The sequence below is a fragment of the Sus scrofa genome, chromosome 7, assembly GCF_000003025.6.
Source record: "Sus scrofa isolate TJ Tabasco breed Duroc chromosome 7, Sscrofa11.1, whole genome shotgun sequence".
Lineage (NCBI taxonomy): Eukaryota > Metazoa > Chordata > Mammalia > Artiodactyla > Suidae > Sus > Sus scrofa.
Genome location: NC_010449.5, coordinates 96,899,575 through 96,919,096, shown reverse-complemented (window position 1 = coordinate 96,919,096; position 19,522 = coordinate 96,899,575). Strand labels below are relative to the sequence as shown.

At 41.9% G+C, this 19,522-nt stretch overlaps 1 protein-coding gene and 1 long non-coding RNA gene across 5 annotated transcripts in view; one reads left to right on the top strand and one right to left on the bottom strand.

The window, feature by feature from the left end:
• Positions 1–12,859, top strand: part of LOC106507740 — a 78,563-nt gene extending 65,704 nt beyond the window's left edge. For all 4 annotated transcript variants that reach the window (XR_002346013.1, XR_002346012.1, XR_002346011.1 and 1 more), the window contains 2 exons: positions 8,209–8,428; positions 12,669–12,859. This is a non-coding gene — a long non-coding RNA (uncharacterized LOC106507740). The remainder of the gene's footprint in view (positions 1–8,208; positions 8,429–12,668) is intronic.
• On the bottom strand, positions 14,340–18,492 carry LOC110255332 (acyl-coenzyme A thioesterase 4-like). Its single transcript, XM_021099495.1, has 3 exons — positions 17,838–18,492; positions 16,697–16,899; positions 14,340–15,378 (listed from the first exon to the last, which is right to left on the bottom strand). The coding sequence occupies exons 1-3, from the start codon at positions 18,490–18,492 to the stop codon at positions 14,788–14,790; spliced, it is 1,449 nt and encodes a 482-aa protein (XP_020955154.1). The 3' UTR covers positions 14,340–14,787.

Here is a 19,522-nt window from a genome sequence, read left to right as displayed (position 1 = left end):
TGATTCCTCCACCTCCATTTTTCTTTTTCGGGATATCTTTGGCTATTCCGGGTCTTTTGTGCTTCCAAACAAAGTTTAAAATAGTTTCTTCAAGTTCTGTGTAAAATGTCCTTGGTAATTTGGTAGGGATTGCATTGAATCTGTAGATTGCCTTAGGTAGTATAGTCATTTTGATCATATTAACTCTTCCAATCCAAGAGCCTGGTATGTCTTTCCATCTGTTTGTGTCATCTTTGATTTCTTTCATCAGTGTCTTATAGTTTTCAGAGTACAGGTCTTTTGTCTCTTTAGGTAGGCTTACTCCTAGGTATTTTATTCTTTTGGATGTGATGATAAATGGGATTGCTTCCCTAATTTCTCTTTCTGCTCTTTCATTGTTAGTATATAGAAATGCCATTGATTTCTGTGCATTAATTTTGTATCCTGTGACTTTGCCAAATTCGTGGATGAGCTCTAACAGTTTCCTGGTAGCGTCTTTAGGATTCTCTAGGTGTAGTATCATGTCATCTGCAAATAGTGATTGTTTTACTTCTTCCTTTCCAACTTGGATTCCTTTTATCTCTTTTACTTCTCTGATTGCTGTGGCTAGGACTTCCAAAACTATGTTGAAGTGTAGTGGTGAGCGCAGACATTCTTGTCTTGTTCCTGATCTCAGCAGGAATTCTTTCAGCTTTTCACCATTGAGAATGATGTTCACTGTGGGTTTGTCATATATGGCCTTTATCATGTTGAGGTGGGTTCCCTCTGTGCCCACTTTCTGAAGGGTTTTTATCAGAAATGGGTGTTGGATTTTGTCAAAGGCTTTTTCTGCGTCTATCAAGAGTTTCATATGATTTTTATTCTTCAGGTTGTTAATGTGATTGATTTGTGGATATTGAAGAATCCTTGCATCCCTGGGATAAATCCCACTTGAGCATGATGTACAATCCTTTTAATGTATTGTTGGATGCGGTTTGCTGGTATTTTGTTGAGGATTTTTGCATCTATGTTCATCAGTGAAACTGGCCTCTAGTTTTCTTTTTTTGTGGTATCTTTGTCTGGTTTTGGTATCAGGGTAATGGTGGCCTCATAGGATGAGTTTGGGAGTATCCCTTGCTCTGTGATTTTTTTGGAGTAGTTTCAGAAGGATAGGTGTTAGCCCTTCTCTAAATGTTTGATGGAATTCACCTGTGAAGCCATCTGGTCCTGGACTTTTGTTGGTTGGAAGTTTTTTAATCACAGTTTCAATTTCAGTTCTTGTGACTGGCCTGTTCATCTTTTCTATTTCATGTTGGTTTAGTCTTGGAAGATTGTATCTTTCTAATAAGAATTTGTCCATTTCTTCTAGGTTTTCCATTTTGTAGGCACATAGTTGCATATAGTAGTCTCTTATGACGCTTTGTATTTCTGTGATGTCTGTTGTTACTTCTCCTTTTCCTTTTCTAATTTTATTGATTTGAGTCCTCTCTCTTTTCTTCTTGATAAGCCTTGCTAGGGGTTTATCAATTTTGTTGATCTTTTCAAAGAACCAACTTTTCGTTTCATTGATCTTTTCTATGGTTTTCTTCATTTCTATTTCATTGATTTCTGCTCTGATCTTTATGATTCCTTTCCTTCTGCTAACTTTAGGTCTTGTCTGTTCTTCTCTCTCGAGCTGCTTTAGATGTAAAGTTAGGTTGTTTATTTGAGCTTTTTCTTGTTTCTGAGGTGGGCTTGTATTGCTATAAACTTTCCTCTTAGAATGGCTTTTGAAAAAAAAAAAAAAAAAAAAGAATGGGTTTTGCTGCATCCCGTAGGTTTTGGAGTGTTGTATCTTTGTTGTCATTTGCTTCTAGGTATTTTTAAATTTCCTCTTTGATTTCTTCAGTGATCCATTGGTTGTTTAGTGGCATGCTGTTTAGTCTCCACGTGTTTGTGTTTTTTGCAGTTTTTTTCTTGTTGTTGATTTCCAATTGTATAGTGTTATGGTCGGAAAAGATGCTTGATATGATTTCAATTTTCTTAAAGTTACCAAGCCTTGATTTGTTGCCCAGGTTGTGATCAATCTTAGAGAATGTTCCATGTGCATGGAATATGTATTCTGTTTCTTTTGGATGGAATGTCCTATAAATACCTATTAAATCCATCTGGTCTAATGCTTCATTCAGGGGCTGTGTTTTCTTATTGATTTTCTGTTTGGATGATCTGTCCCTTGCTATATGTGGGGTGTTAAAGTCCCCCACTATTATCGTGTTATTGTCAATTTGTCCTTTTAAGGTTGTTAGCAGTTCTTATATGTTGTGGTGAACCTATGTTGGGTACGTAGACATTTAAAATTGTTGTATCTTCTTCTTGGATTGATCCTTTCATCATTATGTAGTGACCTTTTCTTCCATCCTCTCACTTTCAATTTGTATGTGTTCCTATAAGTGAAGTGGGTCTCTTGAAGACAGCATATATATGGGTCTTGTCAATTTTGTTTTTCTTTCTCAAGATTATTTTGGCAGTTCGGGTCTTTTTTACTTCCATATAAATTTCTTCTAGTTCTGTAAAAAATGTCATGGGTAAGGTGACAGGAATTGTATTAAAAGTGTAGATTACCTTGGGTAGTATGGCCATTTTAACAAAATCAATTCTTTCAATTCAATAACATGAGACATTTTTCTGTTTCTTTGAATCATCTTGAATTTCTATCATTTTATAGTTTTCAGAGTATAGGTCCTTCACCTCGTTGGTTAGGTTTATTAATATTATTATTATTTTTGAAGTTATTTTAAATTAGATTGAGGTTTTTTTGCTTTCTCTTTCTGATAGTTCATTATTAATGTAGAGAAAAGCAACAGATTTCTGTATATTATTCCTGTATCCTGCAACTTCACTTAACTCCTTAATTCTAATAGGTTTTTTGGTGGAGATTTTAAGATGTTCTGTATATGGTATCATGTCATCTGTAAAAAGTGATAGTTTTAATTCTTCCCTTCCATTTGGATGGCTTTTCTCTTTCTTATTTGATTGCTATGGCTAGGACTTCTAATACTATGTTAAATAGAAGTGGCAATAGTGGGATTTCCCACTGTGGTGCATTGGGTTAATGATATGGCTTGGTCTCTGTGGTGTTACCAGTTCAATCCCTGGCCTGACACAGTGGATTAAGACTCAAGCTTTGTTGCAGCTGTGATGTGGATCACAGATGCAGCTCAGGTTCCATTTCTGGCCTGGGAACTTCATATGCCACAGGTGCAGCCAAAGATGGAAAAAATAAGTAGTAAGGCTGGACACTCTTATCATATTCCTGAAAGGCTTTCAGATTTTCTTTGCTTTCATATAATGGCAGCTGCAATTTTGTCATAAATGGAGTTTTTTGGTTTTTGTTTGTTTGTTTGTTTGTTTTTTGCCTTTTTGCTATTTCTTGGGCTGCTCCCGTGGCATATGGAGGTTCCCAGGCTAGGGGTCTAATCGGAGCTGTAGCCACCAGCCTACGCCAGAGCCACAGCAACGCTGGATCCGAGCCGCGTCTGCAACCTACACCACAGCTCGCGGCAACGCCAGATCGTTAACCCACTGAGCAAGGGCAGGGACCGAACCCGCAACCTCATGGTTCCTAGTCGGATTCGTTAACCACTGCGCCACGGCGGGAACTCCAAATGGAGTTTTTTAATGTTGTGAAATATTCCTTCTATAGCAACATTGATGAGGGTTTTTAATTAATGTAGGTGAATTTAGCAAATGCTTTTTCTGCATCTCTTGTTTATTTTTATTTTTATTTATTTATTTTTTAGGGCTGCACCCACAGCATATAGAATTTTCCAGACTAGGGGTCAAATCAGAGCTACAGCTACTGGCCTAGGCCACAGCCACAGCAATGTGAGATCCAAGCTATGTCTGCAACCTACACCACAGTTCATGACAACACCAGATCCTTAACCCACTGATCAAGGCCAGGGATTGAACTCACATCCTCATGGTTATTAGTTGGGTTTGTTACCACTGAGCCACAATGAGAACTCCTGTATCTCTTGTGATGAGCATTTGATTTTCATCCTTCCTTTTGCTATCATGGTGTATCACATTGATTGATTTCTGAATATTGAACCATCGTTGCATCTCATAAATAAATCCCACTTGTGGTGTATTTGGTGTATGATACTTTTTATATATTGGGGGATTTGATTTCCTGATATTTGTTGAGGATTGTTTTATGTATATTTATTCAAACTATTGGCCCGTAATTTTCTTTCTTTTGTTTTCTTCTTTTTTCTTTGTAGGGCCATGCCCACAGCCATGCCCATGGATTCCAGGCTAGGGACCCAGCTACAGTTGCCAGCCTATACCACAGCCACAGCAATGCCAGATCCCCAACCCACTGAGCAAGGCCAGGGATCAAACCAGCATCCTCATGGATACCAGTTGGATTCATTTCCACTGTGCCACAACAGGAATTCCCTAACTTTCTTTTTTGTACAATCTTTTGTTTTGTTTTTTATGGCTGCGCCATCGGCATAGGAAAGTTCCCAGGCTAGGGGTCGAATCAGAGCTGCAGCTGCCAGCCTATGCCACAACCATGGCAATGCTAGATCCAAGCAGAGTCTGTGAACCACACCACAGCTCATGGAAACACCAGATCCTTAACCCACTGAGCAAGGCCAAGGACTGAACCCAAATACTCATAGATACTAGTCAAGTTCATAACCCACTGAACCACAACAGGAACTTCCGTACTGTCTTTATCTGGTTTTGGTATCAGGGTAATGGTGGCCTTGTAGAATGAAACTGGAGTGTTTTGTCTTCTTCAGTGCTTTGGGATAGTTGGAGGAGAGGTATTAGTTGTTCTTTGTATGTTTGGTAGAATTCCTCTGCAAAGCCATCCAGTCCTGGACTTTTGTTCGCTGTGAGGTTTTTTTTTTTTTTAATTACAAATTCAATTTTATGAGTTCCTGTCGTAAAATTCTCAGCAGAAACTAATCTGACTAGGAACGATGAGGTTGCAGGTTCGATTCCTAACCTTGCTCAGTGGGTTAAGGATCTGGCGTTGCCATGAGCTGTGGTGTAGGTTGAAGACACGGCTCAGATCTGGCATTGCCGTGGCTCTGGCGTAGGCCAGCAGCAGCACCTTCGATAGGACCCCTAGCCTAGGAACCTCCATATGCTGCAGGTGCAGACCTAAAAAGACAAAAGACCAAAAAAAAAAATTAAGTTTTAGTAGTAGTGATTGGTCTGTTCAAGTTGTCTTTTTCTTCCTGGTTCAGTCGTGGCATAGTATATGTTCCTAAACACTTGTCTGTTACTTCTAGGTTGTTCAATTTGTTGGAATATAACTATAGTATTTTTTAAATTATTTTTTGTATCTTTGTGGTATTTGTTGCTGTTTCTCTTCTTCCATTATTTATTTTGAGTCCTCTCTATTTTCATCTTTTTTTTTTTTTTTTTTTTTTTTTTTTGCCTTTTTCTAGGGCCGCTCCTGTAGCACATGGAGTTTCCTAGGCAAGGGGTCCAATCGGAGCCGCAGCCACCGGCCTACACCAGAGCCACAGCAACGTGGGATCTGAGCCGAGTCTGCAACCCACACCATAGCTTACAGCAACACCAGACCCTCAACCCACCGAGCAAGGCCAGGGATCGAACCCGCAACCTCACAGTTCCCAGTTGGCTCCATTAACCACCCCGCCACGATGGGAACTCCCTCTCTCTTTTCATCTTGATGATCTTGGCTAAAGGTTTCCAATTTTAGTTTATCTTTAAAAAAAAAAGTTCTTGGATTCATTGATCTTTTCTATCATTTTTTTGATCTCTATTTATTCCCTCTCCAATCTGTAGTGTTTCCTTCCTCCTGCTGACTATGGGCTTTGTTTGTTCTTCTTCTCTAATTCTTTAATGTTAGGTTCTTTATATGAGATATTTCTTGTTTCTTGAGGAAGGCCTTTATCACTGCAAACTTCCCTCTTAGAACTGCTTTGTAAAGAGATCTTCGTGATAACATCAGGTGTATATTCAAAGTGCTAAAAGGGAAAAAATCTGCATCCTGGGATAGGCTACCAGCATGATTATAAATCACAATTAAAGGAGAAATAAAGACCTTCTCACATAAGGAAAAACTAAAAGAGTTCATCAATACTAGGCTTACACAGAAAGAAATATTAGTATTTTCTAAGTGGAAAAGAAGACTATATAGGAAAAAGAGGAGTTCCCGTTGCAGCTCAGCAGGTTAAGGATCTGATGTCTCTGTGAGGATGCAGGTTAGATCCCTGGCCTTGCCCAGTGGGTTAAGGATCTGGCATTGCCACAAGGTGTGGCATAAGTCACAGGTGTGGCTCAGATCTGGTATTGCTATGACTGTGGCATAGGCCTTAGCTGCAGCTCCAATTTGACCCCTAGCTAGGAATTTCCATACGCTTCAGGTGTGGCTGTAAAAAGAACAAAAAAGAAGAAGAATATATAGGAAAGAGAAAATCTCACTAGGAAAAGAAAATATGTAATAGGAGCTGAAGATCAACCAATTTAATAAGCTAATATGAACATTAAAAGACCAGAAATTGTAAAAGCAACTAAAGTACAATAAACAGTTAAGGCATAACATGAAAATGAAAATATGACATCAAAAACACAAAAATGCATGTAAGGGGCATAAAAATGTAGATATTTTAGAATATGTTTGAACTTAAGTGACTACCAGTTCATAACAAGTAAATATAGGTATAAGTCAATATATATGACCCCTGTGGTAACCGCAAGTCAAAAACATACAATAGGTACACAAAAACAAAAAAGAAAGGAACACGAGCATATTTCTATAGAAAACCATCAAACTACAAAGGAAAAGAGAAATGAACAGAGAACTACAAAAACAACCATAAAAAAAGAAACAAAATAGCAATAAGTACAAACCTGTCAATAATTACTTCAAATGTCAATGGATTAAATATTCCTATCAAAAGACAATAGAGTGGTGGATTGGATTAAAAAAAACAAGACTCATGTATGTGCTGCCTGCAAAAGACTACTTTCAGAGCTAAAGACACACACAGACAGAAAGTGAAGGAATGGAAAAAGCTATTTCAAGGAAACAGAAATGACCAGAAAGTGGGGGTAGTGATATTCATTTAAGATGTGATAGACTTTAAAAGAAAGGCTATGAACAAAAGACAAACAAAAGACATTATATAATGGTAAAGAGTTCAATACAAGAAGAGGATACTATACTCATTAACATATATGCACCCATTACAGGGCACCTAAATTTATAAGGCAAAACTATTAATAGACAAAAAAAGAAAAATTGGCAATAATACAATAATAGGGGACTTTAACACCTTAATTACATTAATGAACTTATCATCCAGAAATAAGCTAACAGTGGTCTTACATGACACAATACACCAGCTGGAAATAATAGATATCTATGGGACATTACATCCCCAAACAGTAGAATAGAAATCCTTTTAAAGTGCACATGAAGGAGTTCCCATCGTGGCTCAGGGGTTAACAAATTTGCCTAGGAACCATGAGGTTGCGGGTTTGATCCCTGGCCTTGCTCAGTGGGTTAAGGATCTGGTGTTGCCATGAGCCATGGTGTAGGTTGCAGACGCAGCACGGATCCCGCATTGCTGTTGCTCTGGCGTAGGCCGGTGGCTACAGCTCCAATTGGACCCCTAGCCTGGGAACCTCCATATGCCGCACGAGTGGCCCAAGAAATGGCAAAAAAGACATAAATAAATAAATAAATATGAAATGTTCTCCAGGATAGATCACATGCTAGACCAGAAAACAAGACTTGACAAAGAGGATAGAAGCTATACCAAACATCTTTTCTATGTATTTTAAACCCCACACTATATTACTTATAAATATTTATATTTATTTACATATTTAACCTTTTTCATTGCATTCCATTTCCCAGCTTCCACCTTGAGTCACCTTCATTCTGATTGAAAAACACTGCAGTTTTCCTTTATTGCAGATATGCTCTATTAATTCTCACAACTTTTATTTTTCTGAAGATGATTATTGTGATTTTATTAAAAATTTTAACTCAACTTTATGAAGAATATATACTTTCATATTTAAGGATGTATTTTGCTAGAATAGGCTCCAAGGTTGTCAGATGTTTTCTCTCAACACTTTTAAGGTTTTTCAGTGGTTTCTGGTTTCCATTATTACTGTTGAGAAATCAATTGTTAGACTTACTATTGCTCACTTGAAGGTTGCCTTTTTTCTGTGGCTGCTAGTAAGAGTTCTTAATCTTTGTCTTTGCAGCAATGTTCCATTTCCTGTGGCTACAGAATAAAAAACTCTGTGGACAGATGTAATTCTCCAAAGATGTCTGCAACAAATAACTCCCATCTCACATGCTCTTCTAGAAGCTTGCCATTACTCATCAGGTTATAGAGCCCATACCCATTTTCCTGGCACCAATGGTCTTTGTGTCTGCCTCAACCAGGAGTACAGCTGAAGTGATGCCATGTGACTTAAAAAGGTAGGTCATAAAAATGCCAGGTATTTCTGACGGTTTTTTCTTGGTGCATTCTTTTTTTTTTTTTTTTTTTTTTTTTTTTTTGCTTTTTGTTTTTTTAGAGCCATGCCTGAGGCATATGGAAGTTCCCCAGCTAGGGGGTTGAATCAGCTGCAGCTGCTGACCTACAGCACAGCCACAGCAATTCAGGATCTGAGCCCCATCTGTGACCTAAATCACAGCTCACAGCAATGCCAGATCCTTAACCCACTGAGCAAGGCCAGGGATCAGGCCTGAGTCTTCATGGATACTAGTCAGATTCATTACCACTGAGCCACAACGGGAACTCCCAGCACATTCATTTTTGAAACCCAGATATCATGCTGTGAGGAAGCTTAAGCAGCCTGTGGAGAAATTCATATGCACAGGAATCACCAGTGGCTTTAGGACTAGGTGGCAGATAGGGCTCCAGAGAAGGGTTCCAGAGAGACTATTAGTGAAACCCTAAAGGGCCTCGTGAAGGCTATTATTGATGGCCTAAAAGAAAGCAAGATATATTTACTAAAAACTAGAGGCAGCACTGACACTTGCAATAATGTGAAAAAAGAAAAAGGTACCTATTGAATTCAGTGATCTAGCTGAAGTGATTTCCCAGCAGGGTACTGACAGTGCTACCTGGATTCTTATTGCTGCCTATGACAGAATATAAAAGAAAGAGGTGAGTGGAGTTCCCATCATGGCTCAGTGGTTAAGGAATCTGACTAGGAACCATGAGGTTGCAGATTCGATCCCTGGCCTTGCTCAGTTAAGGATCTGGCGTTGCCATGAGCTGTGGTATAGGTCACAGATGTGGCTCGGATCTGGCGTTGCTATGGTTCTGGCATAGGCCGGTGGCTACAGCTCCGATTATACCCTTAGCCTGGGAACCTCTATATGCCATGGATGCAGCCCTAGAAAAATACCAAAAAAAAAAAAAAAAAAAGTAAGAGGTAAGTTAATGAACTGCTAAAAAGGAAGCATCCAGAACTTGCAGGTTTGACAATAATTTGTCCTTTCCAGCTTCTCCAGATGGTAAATTTTTCTATAATTAAGACAGGGCCTCAGAAGTTTCCTGGTGGTGCAGTGGGTTAAGAACCTGGTATTGTCACTACTATGGCTTGGACCACTGCTGTGGCTCAGGCCACTGTTGTGATGCCAGTTTGATCTCTGGCCCAGGAATGGCTCAGGAGTGAGAAAAAAAAAAAAAAATACAGGCCCTCAGACCAAAGTAAAATCCAGGGTGGTTCTGTGGGCGAGCCTTTATAAAGACCTCAGAAAGAGTCAAGGTAGTATTCCACAACACATTTCCAAGTGACAAAAGGCCCTCTAAGGATTTTTTTTTTTTTTTTCCTTTTTTAGGGCCAAACCTGAGGCATATGGAGGTTCCCAGGCAGGCTAAGGGTCCAGTTGGAGCAATAGCTGCGGGCCTACACCACAGCCACAGCAACGCCAGATCCAAGCAACGTCTGTTACCTAAACCACAACTCATGGCAAGGCCAGATCCTTAACCCACTGAGCAAGGCCAGGGATTGAAACTGTGTCCTCCTGGATGCTAGTCAGATTTGTTTCTTCTTTTTTTTTTTTTTTTTTTTCTCTCTTTTTGTCTTTTTTGTTGTTGTTGTTGTTGCTATTTCAGATTTGTTTCTTCTGAGCCAGGACAGGAATGCCCCTCTAAAGATTTTAAAGTGTACTTAACAGAGAGTTCCCGTCGTGGCACTGTGGTTAACGAATCCGACTAGGAACCATGAGGTTGCGGGTTCGGTCTCTGCCCTTGCTCAATGGATTAATGATCCCGCGTTGCCGTGAGCTGTGGTGTGGGTTGCAGGCCCGGCTCGGATCACAAGTTGCTGTGGCTCTGGCGTAGGCCAGTGGCTACAGCTCTGATTCGAACCCTAGCCTGGGAACCTCCATGTGCCGAGGGAGCAGCCCAAGAAATAGCAAAAAGACCAAAAAAAAATAAAATAAAATAAAATAAAGTGTACTTAACAGATCCTGTTTATTAAATAACAGAGCTTCTGAGAGTCTTAAGGATGTTGTCCTGCAGCATCCTCGCAAGGAGCCCCAGATAGAGAAGTTCTTATCTCAAACAGATGTGTGGTGGTGTATTGCCTAATGAAGTGAACCTCCACTCATATTTTTAGAAAACCCACATAGTTCTTAAGAGAAATATTCTGAAGAAAGCACAATGGGTTTGAACTAAAAGAGAAAAAGTAATAAGAGATCCTTGGATGCGTCATCTTTGTCATCTAGGAAGCAGATCCAGCAGGATTTCTAGTTGCTAATTTATATTTCTTATGGGAAATGCATGTTTCCACTCAGGGGGCAGAACCAAGAGCTACAGAAAACAGAGTAAACTGAGCACCAATGGAAGGAAACATGTTCTCAGCTGGGTTTCAGGATTGCCAGGGGCTAGACTGTGATGTGCCTTCCATTTGCTCTTTTTTTTTTTTTTTTTTTTTTTTTTTGGTCTTTGGTAGGGCCTCACCTGCAGTATATGGAGGTTCCCAGGCTAGAAATCCAATCAGAGCTGTAGCTGCTGGCCTACACCACAGCCACAGCAACGCCAGATCTGAGCTGCATCTGTGACCTACACCACAGCTCATGGCAATGCCAGATCCTTAACCCACTGAGCGAGGTCAGGGATCAAACCCACAACCTCATGGCTCCTAGTCGGATTCATTTCTGCTGCATCATGATGGGAACTCCACATTTTCTCCATTTTTGAATAGAAACTGTCTGTAAGAATTATCTTCTACTTGCCTGCAATTGATTGTATTCTAGATGTGTGTGTGTGTGTACAGTTGTTTCTTTAGTTTGTAGATCTTCAGATTGAGAAGAAAGATACTCAAGGAGCTATACCCAAGCAACTATACCTGAGCAGCTTCATCTGCACCTGATCCTGACATAAATGATACAGTCTTGGGCTTTGAGCCTGAGAGAATGTTAGAATGCAATGAGACATTTGGGAGAAATGTGAAGGAGGGGTCAGTATATAATACATGTAGGAGGAATATGAACCACTGTAGCCGGAAGGCACATTTTCTGAAGATTGTTACAATGTTTTCCATTCCACATACTCTTCTAGAACATTTCCGCTCTCCTTTTGAGAGGTAGACTCTATATTCTCCTTGAACTTGGTGGGTTTTTGTGATTGCCTTGACCAGTAGAGTACAGCAAAAGCGATGCTACGTAACTTCCAAGACTAGGTCAAAAATATGTCATGCGATTCCGCCTTGCTATGTTGGGATGCTCGCTTTTGGAACCCAGCCCAATTAGCCATTGTAAAAGGCCACAGGGAGAGGACTGAGACCCTGTGAACCCAAAGCCCTCCCTGAGGTCCTGGCAGACAGCCAGTACAACTTCCCTGCCGTGTGAGTGAGAAAAATGAATGGTTAACGTTTTAAGCCACTCTGCCTTGGGGTGTTTTTTAACATAGAATAGATAACTGAAATGCACCCCAGAACATAATCATGTAAACAATATTTTGTTCCTAAATCCACAGTTTGGACAGCGATTGACTGGGACAAGTATTCTCTGCCTCAGGAAATCTTAAGTCTTCACTGGGCAGATTCAAATAGCTGAGGGCTGGCATCTTCTGGAGGTTCTTTTTCACTCACATTTCTAGTGCTTGGGCTGTGATGCCCAAAGGCTGGGCTCCAGTGGAACAGTGACGGGAAGCGCTTACACTTTGCCTCTCCATGTAGTTCGGGTTTCCTCACAGCATCACAGCCTCACAGTAGTCAGACCTCTTAGGGTGGTTCAGGGTTCCAAGAGCAAGTGTTTCCAGCAGACAGGGTGGGACCTTCATGGCCTTTATGACCTAGCTTCTGAAGTCGTCAACTCTGCTCTACTGTACGAATCAAAGCAGTCAGAAATGTATGCAGATTTGAGGGGAGGGGACATAGATCTCTCACTTCTTGGTGGCAGAAATGTCAAAGAAAAGAATTTATGGCTATGTCATGAAACTGTCACAAATGATTTTTCTGTGATGTGTTAAATATCGTTTTCTATGTAGTTAAATTGAAGTTTATAGGTGTTAGGAACTAAGTGTCCCCCGTCCTATTCATATGGTAAAATCTGAAACCCCAGTGCGATGGTGTTTGAAATAAGGGCCTTTGGGAGGTTGTTAGGTCTAAGTGAAGTCATGAGAGTGAGTCCCCCATGACAAGATTAGTGTCCTTATGAAAAGAGGAAGAGAAACCAGAGCACCCTCTCTCTCCAACAGGTAAGGACACAGGAAGAAGGCAGCTGTCTGTAAGCCAAGAAGAGGCCCCCACCTGGAAGTGAATCTGCCAGAACGTTTATCTTGGACTTTACAGGTTCCCGAAATGTGAGAAAGAAATGTCTGTTGTTTAAGCCACTCCAATTACGGTATTTTGTTATAGAAGCCTGAGCTAATAGACAGTGCTTCTGGAATATGTAGCTTGATGTCTTTGTCAGTTTTCAAAAGTTCTCGGCCATACTCTCTTCAAATACACTTACACAGTGCTTTGTAGACTTGATACCTCTAAGAATGTCACAGTATGCTTTTCCAAAGTCTCCCCTTAGAGCCAAGAAGGAAGAAGGAAAATAGGTCACAGTCACTCACCTTTGGAAGAGAATTTAGATTTAATTATTCTAGAGCCAGATGCTCCCCTTCTTTTTCACATATCATGCTGAAGTTCCTGGGCCAGAGATCCATCCCATCCCACAGCAGTGACACCACCAGATCCTTAACCTGCTGTGCCACCAGGAAACTCCTGGATGCTCCCATTATGCTAACTCCTCCTCCCAAAATATTCTTCTTCCATCTCCATGAGAAAAAGGTCATTTTGTCTTTCCTTCTATCAACACCTTTTGGTAAACTTTTGGTCAACAAAATTTCTACCCTGCTACCAGTAGTTCAACCAGTAGTAAACACTGGATGGCCCTTCTCTCCCAGTGATAGAAAAAGTAACCCAGTATTTGTTCAGCATTGAATTTCATCTGTGCCTCAAAGTGTTAAGTAAAAACATCTAGATGAAAACACCAATTTTAATAGGATGCTTTTACTACTTTGATACCACTAATTGAATCTTCTTGAGTAGGCATGTGTTACATTAGAAAAATTAGTGAAAAAATAACACTCAACAAAATTACCTGAGATACATCATTAATACAAATGACGTGAATTTTTTTTTTTGGGGGGGGGGATCTTTTTGCTATTTCTTTGGGCCGCTCCCGCGGCATATGGAGGTTCCCAGGCCAGGGGTCGAATCGGAGCTGTAGCCGCCGGCCTACGCCAGAGCCACAGCAACGAGGGATCTGAGCCACGTCTGCAACCTACACCACAGCTCACGGCAACGCCGGATCCTCAACCCACTGAGCGAGGCCAGGGAGCGAACCCGCAACCTCATGGTTCCTAGTCGGATTCGTTAACCACTGCGCCACGACGGGAACTCCGAATTTTTTAAACTTTATTGAAGTAGAGTTGATTTACAATGTTGTGTTTATTTCTACCCTAAAGTGACTCAGTTATACATATATATTCTTTCTCAGTATTGTTTATTGCAGGATATTGAATATAGTTCTCTGTGCTATTTGGTAGGATGTTGTTTTTTATCCATCCTATATATAATATTTTGCCTCTGCTAATCCCAAACTCCGAATACTTCTCTCCCCTCCCCTCCCCTCCCCCCCTTCCCCTTGGCAACTCTAAGTCTGTTCTCTATATCTGTGAGTCAGGTTTGTTTGATGGATATGTTCATTTGTGTCATATTTTAGATTCCATATATGAGGCATAGCATATGGTATTTGTCTTTCTTTTTCTGACTTACTTCACTTAATATGATTATCTCTAGGTCCATCCATGTTCCTGCAAATGACTTTATTTCATTCTCTTTTATAACAGTCCATTGTGTGTCTATTACACACACACACACACACACACACACACAGACACACACACACTCCAACTTCTATATCCATTTATATGTCAAGGGACATTTAGGTTGTTTCCATGTCTTGGCTGTTGTAAATAGTGCTGCTGTGAACACAGGGGTGCATGTATCTTTTTGAATGATAGTTTTGTCTGGGCGTATATCTAGGAATGGGAATCTTAGATCATATGGCAACTCTTTTTTTAGTTTTTTGAGGAACTGCCATACTGTTTTTCATAGAGGCTGTGCCAGTTTACATTCCCACCAATGATGTAAGAGAGTTCTCTTTTCTTCATACAATCTCTAGCATTTTTTATTTGTAGACATTTTAACGATGGACCAATGACAAGAATTTAATGTTACCCAGGGGATAGTTGATTCACAGAAAAAATATTAAACACTAAAATCTGATCTTGAATCTCTCTTGTCAAGTAACAGACCAATGCATTACAATTTGGGGAACGCTCCAAGGTGTTTGGAGAAGAAGGTTAGAATTTGCTTCCAGGCATCTATCTGGGCCTTAGAGTGAGCTCTGGGTTCCCCACCCCAGATCACCGGTTTGTCCAATAATCTGTGCAGGGAAGCTGGGCACATGGGGAAGTAAGGAGGCTCAATGTAATGCCCAGTCCCAGGGTAAGAGATGATCTGGGCTTTTCCCTTTCCATGGGCCTGTAACCGTTCTGACGCTATCTGGGCATATAACTCACTCCTCCAGTTATGGTCATCCTGACCAACAATGAAGAGGATGGGCCCCTGGGCCTTCTCTATTGGAATCATGCAGGGGTTCTCATATCCCCCCACAATATCATTCCTTATATCCACAATGTCCAGGAGGCCTGAGAAAGCTACCTTCATTCTCCTCAGGTCATGGCCCAATGGTGGGATGCTAGTCTCCTTGTAGTATATGGGTTTGTTCTCACTGAATCCAGATCCATTGATGGAAACTGTGGCTGAGATATTCTTCAAAAATGAGGCCATGGAGAGACAAATATCAGCCCCTAAAGAAATTCCCAGAAGCCCAATGCCTGGGCCCTTTACCTGTAAGACAAGAAGGGAGAAGAATCAAGAGTCATGAACCGACTCAATAGAAAAATGGTTTTCTAAATGCAATTAGAGATGCTGCTAGTTTTAATTTGTGAATTGGCCACAGAGACTCAACCTCAGCCAACAGAGGAGTTTCTTCCCAAGTAAAGACCATCTTGCTGGACACATGGCACACAAATCTTAAACTCACTGGACAATTTGGGAATTGGTTGCAAATGTCCAGAGAGTCATCCACTAGAAAATGCTGAGTCATAGAGCCTGTGAAGTTCAGAGTCTCATTTAGGTGGAATTAAAGCATCAGTGATCCTGGGTATCTATGTGGAACCAAATTCTGTTCTAAGAAGTGAATCATTCATCGGACTCTCTCTTTCTCTCTCTCTCTCTCTATGTGTATATATATATATCACAATAATTTACTTGTTAGAAACCAAGTTAAAACTTCACAGTCCAACTGAGTACTTCTTAGCTTCTGAAATGGGTGAACAAGTTTTAATCAAAATCTGAGAACATACCCTGTATCAGAAAAATAAAGATTAAGGAGTTCCTATTGTGGCTCAGTGGGTTAAAAACCCGATGTTGTCTCTGGGAGGATTCAGGTTTGATCCCTGGCCTCGCTCAGTGTGGTAAGGATCAAGTGTTGCTGCAAGCTGCAGTGTAGTTGCAGATGTGGAATGGATCCTGTATTACCATGACTGTGGCCTAGGCCGTGGCTACAGCTCCGATTCAACCCCTTCTATGTGCTGCAGGTGCAGCCATAAAAAGAAAAAAAAAAAAGATTAAAAACAAGCATGCAAAAGCTAAAAATTGGAAACTGCATTTGATTGTAAAAGGAAATTTTTTTTGTCTTTTTTTTAGGGCCGCACCCACAGCACATGGAGGTTCCCAGGCCAGGGGTTGAATCAGAGCTGTAGCCGCTGGCCTATCCCACACTCCCAGCAATGCCAGACCCAAGCCACAGCTGGGACCTACACCACAGCTCATGGCAACAGGGGATCCTTAATCCACTGAGCAAGGCCAGGGATTGAACCTGAGTTCTCATGGATACTAATCAAGATTCATTTCCACTGAGCCATGACAGGAACGCCAGGAATTTTAACATTACTACATCATTCCTTGAAATAAAATATCCATGAATTTTACAGTGAATTCTGCATTACTAATCCACCTTTTTCCACAGTGAAAATAGAGTAGGAGCTAAAGCAAAAGAAGTCTCCAAAAAAATCTCAGAAAGAAGAGATCAGCATCAAAGCCCACAAAGTGATGCCCTCTCTAGAGGTATTTCTAGAGATATGATAAAGGACATTAGGAGAACCTGGGTGTGTTGAAGCATGTAGCACAGGGCTTCTTCAAAGTAGTCCAGATGTATGGCGTCAAATTTCTTGGGGAGATCTTCAAAGTCATAATAAGCTAGTGCCAAGGTAGCAAAGCCATGGCCAGCTAGAAGGCTGGCCCGATATTCCAACAGGCCTCCTCCCATACCAAAGATGTCAATGATCCCTGGGAAAGGTCCGGGTCCTAGAGAAGGTAATAGCATAAAGGAAAGGTATTATATAACTTAAAGAATTTGCTTTCCTTTAGAGAGTTTTCTAAATTATTTAGTAGGATCCTGTGAATCAAAGGAAAGACAACAACTCAGTCCTTAATGAAAAGGGATATTTAATTGCAAGGGAGAGTAACAAATTAAGAATGTTGTTTATGTGTGTGTGTGAGAGAGAGAGAGAGAGAGATTGGTGGGCAATGAAGTCCGAAATGTGACCTGTGGTAGACAGGAACATGAAAAAATGGGCAAAAAGCCCAGTGTAATCAGGACACCAGAAAGGGTGACTTGGCAATAGCCTCCTTTACTGTAATCATATTGTGTAAGACCTATCCGGCTGAAGCTTTTGGAGATCTGAAGGGTGGTTATTAATAAATAGCAAAGTGAATCTATCACACTGAGCCAATCTTTTTTTTTAATCTGCATAACAGCAGTATCCACTTCATTGGAATAAAGAGATTAAATGAGATAATTCAAGAAAACACATAGCAAGTCAGCCATACAATGAGACACCAACATCAAATGCTTTCACTGACAGCTGGAATCTGAAAAAAAGGACAGACTGAACTTCTTTGCAGAACAGATGCTGACTCACAGACATTGAAAAACTTATGGTCTCCAGAGGAGACAGTTTGGGGGGTGGGGGGGTGTGCTTGGGCTGTGGGGATGGAAATCCTGTGAAATCAGATTGTTATGATCATTATACAACTACAGATGTGATAAATTCATTTGAGTAATAAATTAAAAAAAAGAAAACGCATAGCACAGTGTAGAACATATCAAAATCCTCCATTGCTCTGAAGCAGCTGATTTAATCAAAATCCTTTTCTCTGACCCTTGTCCCCAGCCAAATTCCCTGGGAAGCGGTACACGAAATCAAAGCGGCCCAGCGAACATGTTAGCGCCCCAAGCTCACCTGGAGGCAGGAAAAGCGTGGCGCGCACCCGGCCCGCGCGCACCGGCTCGCGCCGAACCCCGGGCGGCAGGAAGTCGCGCTCGTGCACAGCCCGGCCCAGGAGTCGCTCTGCCTCGGGCTCGTGGCCGTCGAACACCTCCAGCTCCACGGCGAAGGGCGTCTGCACGTCCCGCTTCACAAACCGCCATAAAGGCTTTTCGGGCTCCAGAGCCCAGAAGAGCCCCATGGGCTCGAGCCCCACGAAGCTGCCGCCCAGCGCGGGCGCGCGCGCCAGGTCCAGCTGGCCGTTGGCGTCGGCGCAGTAGCGCGCGTGGGCCCTGAAAAGCGCGCCCTTCTCGTCGCGCAGGGACGAGCGCAGCGTGACCCGCTGCCCCGGAGCCAGGCCGCGCACAGCGATGCGCACCGGCTCGTCCCAGCAGCAACTGCCCGCGGGCTCCAGGGTCACCGTCGCAGCCATCCCCGGCACGCAGAGTCGGGTCGGGACCCTGAAAAGGCAGGCGCTTCCGGTGTCCAATCCAAGGCCGCTCTGAGCGCCCGGGAGGCGGTTCGCGGTCAGTCGCCGTCTGATCTCGGAGCGTTCAGGGGATGAACCGCCTCCGGAGTAGACCCCGTGCAGGCGACTGGGCAAAGGTAAAAGCCCAGGGACAGGCCTCATAGGAGTCTGGCTGTGGCTTTGTACCGGCTCTCTAACGCCTCAACCCTCCCCCGCTCCTTGAAGTGAAACTCGTTGGGTATGTATTCCTGGTGGACCCAGAGCTGAGTGGCTTTAGGCAGAATTAAAAAAAAATGTTAGTCCTTCTAAGGGCAACTTAAAAAAACAACTCTTAATGAATTATAATGTTTATACAAAAACGTGCGTAAATCCTAAGTGTGCAGTGCATTTCAGAACGTATCCAGGTAACTAAGCACAAGGATCCAGAAGCATCTTTATCAGGTCTCCAGAAATCATGCTCATCCATGCTCCACGCATTTCCTCTTCCCCGAGGTACTCTATCCTGAGTCTAACAAATACTCGTTTTTCCCCATTCTGTATTTTATGGTGAGGAATCCTTCGATGTGCCTTTTTGAGTACCTCTCTGCTTTCGCTCACCAATTTCGTTTTTGAGATTCATCCTTAACTGTTGTGTAGATTGTTCATTATCACTGCTCAATAGTGTTCCATTGTGTGAGCATAAACATATTTGATGATTTTACTGCCTGCGGGCATTTGGAAGTTCCCAGTTTGAGACTCTTAGTAACAGTGCTCTGAACCTGAACAATCAAGAACGTTATCTTTTGATGGCCATGTGTGTGCATTTCTATGGGTGAACACCTAGGAGTGGAATTGCTGTATCATAGGGAATGAGACTATTGAATCTTAGAAGACACTAAATGTAACCTTTTGAATGTGACCCTGGAAGCAATATAAGTATAGTGGGTCCCAGGATTTTATATATAGTGTAAGAACAGGTACCGGAGTTCCCGTCGTGGCACAGCAGCAGAAACGAATCTGACTAGGAACCATGAAGTTGCGGGTTCAACCCCCGGCCTCACTCAGTGGGTCCAGGCTCCAGCGTTGCCCTGAGATGTGGTGTAGGTTGCAGATGCTGCTGGGATCTGGCGTTGCTGTGGCTGTGGCATAGGCCAGCAGCTGTAGCTCTGATTAGACCCCTAGCCTTGGAACCTCCGCACGCTGCGGGATGCGG